Source organism: Pinus tabuliformis, chromosome 8, assembly GCF_031772625.1.
Source record: "Pinus tabuliformis cultivar Carrire ecotype Pingquan chromosome 8, CPIR1, whole genome shotgun sequence".
NCBI classification, from domain to species: Eukaryota; Viridiplantae; Streptophyta; class Pinopsida; order Pinales; family Pinaceae; genus Pinus; species Pinus tabuliformis.
In genome coordinates this window covers 1,308,511,711-1,308,515,472 of record NC_142294.1, presented here as the reverse complement: position 1 = coordinate 1,308,515,472, position 3,762 = coordinate 1,308,511,711, and the positions used below count along the sequence as shown (strand labels likewise).

The 3,762-nt window shown below is 37.7% G+C and overlaps 1 protein-coding gene across 1 annotated transcript; it reads left to right on the top strand.

Annotated features, from left to right (window-relative positions):
- Nucleotides 1–701: 701 nt before the first annotated feature.
- On the top strand, nt 702–2,191 carry LOC149240288 (transcription termination factor MTERF8, chloroplastic-like). Its single transcript, XM_089373670.1, has one exon. It carries the CDS (start codon nt 809–811, stop codon nt 1,808–1,810), a length of 1,002 nt encoding a protein of 333 aa, XP_089229796.1. The 5' UTR covers nt 702–808; the 3' UTR covers nt 1,811–2,191.
- The last annotated feature ends 1,571 nt before the right edge of the window (nt 2,192–3,762 follow it).

Genomic DNA, 3,762 nt, shown 5'->3' with positions numbered 1-3,762 from the left:
CAGCATTCAACAACATGTGAACCCCCCAGGACACGATTTAGTGGACAATCTGCACTTGCCATCGACTCTTCATCGGGCCAACAGACATTGTTGAGTTTCTTCGGCGTTATTCATTCAGCCTCAGATGTTAGGAGAGATGGGTCTGATCCTCAGACCTTTTAGGTCCTGGATCTTCTCTGCTAAGGCCAGATGTTGATTTACTTCATGCATTGTATCTTTAATTTACTTCATGCATTGTATCTTTTATAGAAGACAGTTTGGTTCTCCCGGTTTGTATATACATCAGTGTACTCAACAGTTCTTTTGACCTACTTTGTGGTTATTAATTGAACATAAATATAATAATAATAATAATATTATTATTATGCTTTAATAACCCTTACAACTTAAATAATCCTTATCTTTATGTAATCTTGTTTACATGATGCAATATAATATGATATTTTATTTAAAAAAAATTAATAACAATTTTTTTTATTAATGTTAATATTAAAATGATTAAAACCAGTTTTAAAATTATAAAAACTTAAGGATGCTTAGAGTTGAAATTCATATCCTCATCCCTTTAACATTAAGATGATAATAAAAAAAAAAATTGTAGAAAGAGACGAATGCTTCAAGCATAAATTCCTTTTTCTTTCCCAATACCCTACCTTTCATATGTAACTTATATCTTTCCTGCCCTAATCCCCTTCCCTTTCATATAATAAACAAACATGTTTATCTCTATACGAATCACACCAATCCTCTTTGAAGCGATTTGTTATGGGATCATATTGGAGAAATCCCTAACTTCATATTTTCAGCGATGGCCATGTTCGCCCAGTACTTGGCTTCATCTTTGGGATCTCAGCGTCACTCCCTGGCGGCAGCTGTTGCAGCACCATCTTCACCATTTCTCCGGATTATTTTGTTAAAATTATCACGACTTTCTACAACTATTGCTGATAAAGACAAGTCCACAAGCTACCCTGAAGCCGATAGCACATGCCCCGTTTCAGAATTCTTACTCAACGAATGTGGGTTGTGTCAGTCTGAGCTCTCAACTATCCTTAAAGCAAGGCCATCCTTGGTTGCGACGAGATCAGCTCACACAGCCCAACAAGCGGTACAGTTACTGAGAGATTCGGAGTTCACAGAGCACCAGGTAAGGAAGACTATTACCAGAAACCCAGCTATTCTTTTTCTCAATGCTGATCGGCAGTTGAAACCCAAGATTGAGTTCATGAAAACATTGGGCCTTTCTGCACAAGACTTGGGAAATGTCATATCCAATGGATCCAGATTGCTTAACGGGAGTCTCGAGAAAACTCTGCGTCCCAATATCCAGTATCTTCAAAACCTGTTTGGATCAGAGGCTGATGTCTCAAGTGTTTTCAAATCGGCACCTCTTATTCTACCTAAACGAAACGGGCCTGAATTTTGGGAAAAGAAATTGAAGCATTTGACAAGTTTTGGCCTCCTTGAAGATGACATCAAGGAGCTTGTTAGGAGGCACCCACTTATATTAAAAGCTTCCATGGATAAGGTGCAGAAGAACATGGACTTTTTGATGCATACTGCAGGGTTTCCTGCAAAGTTTATTTTTTCGTATCCTCTGTTAGTGTCTTGTTTCAGCTTGGAGTGTAGAATCAAGCCTCGTTACAAGGTGTTGAGTGCCCTTAGTGCAATGCAACCTCCCAAGCATCCTCATAGTTTCATTAGTGCGCTTTGTTTAAGTGAGCGTAAGTTCCGCGAAAAATATGTCCAGTGCAGTCCTCAAACCCCGAAGTTACTTGAAATTTACAGTGGCAAGCTTTCTCGCTCGTAAAAGACTAGATATTCGGGTTTCTGTTTTGGTCAGGGTTAGATTGTATCGCATTTCCCTTATTGATTGAAAGAGGTTTAAGAACACTAACCAAGGATCATCTGTCTGTTATGATCCAGTCCCATGATCCCTCCAGCCCGCATGAGTAATGGCTGCGAATTAGTGTATATATTTATATATTATCACTCTGGGTCATGACACAGTCAGTTGAGGCCTGGGATCTTGTTTTGGCCAGTTTATCACAATCACGATCAACATACACTATTGAAGTATACTGAGTTGTAATACAATCACAGAGAAATGCCTCTTGGAATGCATCAGGTAACACGTTTTTGAAACATGAAAAATGAAACTCGCATCACCAGATAATTTGTTTTTTGCTAATAGTTTTGCAACAATCATGCATTGCTCCCTCCCTTTAAAATGTGATGGGATAGATGTGAATTTTTGACTGTTTGAATCATGGTTAACTTGTAAATTAAATATTCAAATCTCATAGGCAGACGTAGGGACTTTAAATTCTTATGTTTTCTTACAGTAGTATGATCTTATTGTTTCCACATCTGCTATATCTATGAAACTTAACTGGAATTAATACATTTCAAATACAAGCTAAACATTAGACACTAGTTTGCACACTTTCTCTTTGTGCTTTGTCAATGGTCTCTGTTTCTTTGCTTGGGAAAAAAAGTTTGTGGTAATGACTTTTCTTGCTGCTATCATAGACTATTCCTAGCGGTAATGGAATGAGATCCATTTCAATCACACGTCTTGTAAAGCAGAACCCTAGCCCCTACTCTAAAACACAGCTTCTGATGCATGATTGGCTAGGCAAACAATCATTGACACCTTCCCTCGTCCGAATGTGGTTGGACGCTCACTTATCCTTGGTCCGACAAATATTCATAAGAAGTTTGTCAACTCTTTGTTGCACGGTGCCTTCCAAATAGGCAGACGAGGTGACACTCCACCAGATGAGGGATGGGAACCATTGATATTTTTGGTCATATTGGGTTTAAACTATTTGCAAATGCTTTCTTGCTGTTTTCTTCATTAGTTTTCAGTGCAACATCTACAGTGAGCTGTGCACATCTGGGATAACCTGTTGCATAATATTTTTCCCCTTTGGGATGTTGGCAAGAAGAATTTGACAAGCCTAATGGATCAGAATCAGCAGCCTCGTATTTGAGAAACTTGCTAAGGAGGTAGCCGTCATTCTTATAACTAGTTGAAATTTGCTTCCTTTTGCCCCTTCATCACTTAGTTGATCTATAGTGCCGTCTTTCTAAAATGGTGTGAAAGTTAATGATGAGATCTACCTTTTTAATAAGTTTAAAATTTCACATGTCCAGCACTGATCATGCAATCTTTCCTGCCAAGGCTTTCTTTAAGATTTTTTCAGTTGGTCTAGCTGAGAAAGATAATGAAGTAAAAGTGAGAGTTCTCATTATAAAAAAGTTCATAGGCTTAGAGTAGGGATATCTGGGTGAACGCTTGTATGGGAATCTGTGAGAGAGCTCTTGGGCCTGAGCTTGTGACCATACGTTCTTATGAAAATTTTCTTGTCTTATGTGCAGTTGAATAGTCTATTTTATCAATAATGTTTGTTGAAGATTTCTGCAATCTTGTTCACTACCTGGTTTCCCAGTTTCTATAATTGCAGTTGTGGTGTTTGTTATGATTATTTTAGGTTAACATAAAAGCAGACCAGTACTCCAAATTATTGTTTTGCGCTGTAAAATCTATTATTGTTATAGCTGAATCTACGGCTGTTATAGGTAAGTCTGTTGTTATCATAATGTTGTTATTTCGAGAAGAAAATTTTAGGAACTATAGATCAACAAGTTATTACAGAGATATCATCAACATGTTATTACAGAGATATCAGTTTGCTGTTGATAGACTTGGTTGGTTTGGGCTTGGCTTTTACAGCGATAGTAATAAGCATGTCAGTG

What these genes read in the sequence shown, in the direction of transcription:
- LOC149240288 (XM_089373670.1), top strand. Translation starts at nt 809, where the DNA reads ATGGCCATGTTCGCCCAGTACTTGGCTTCATCTTTGGGATCTCAGCGT.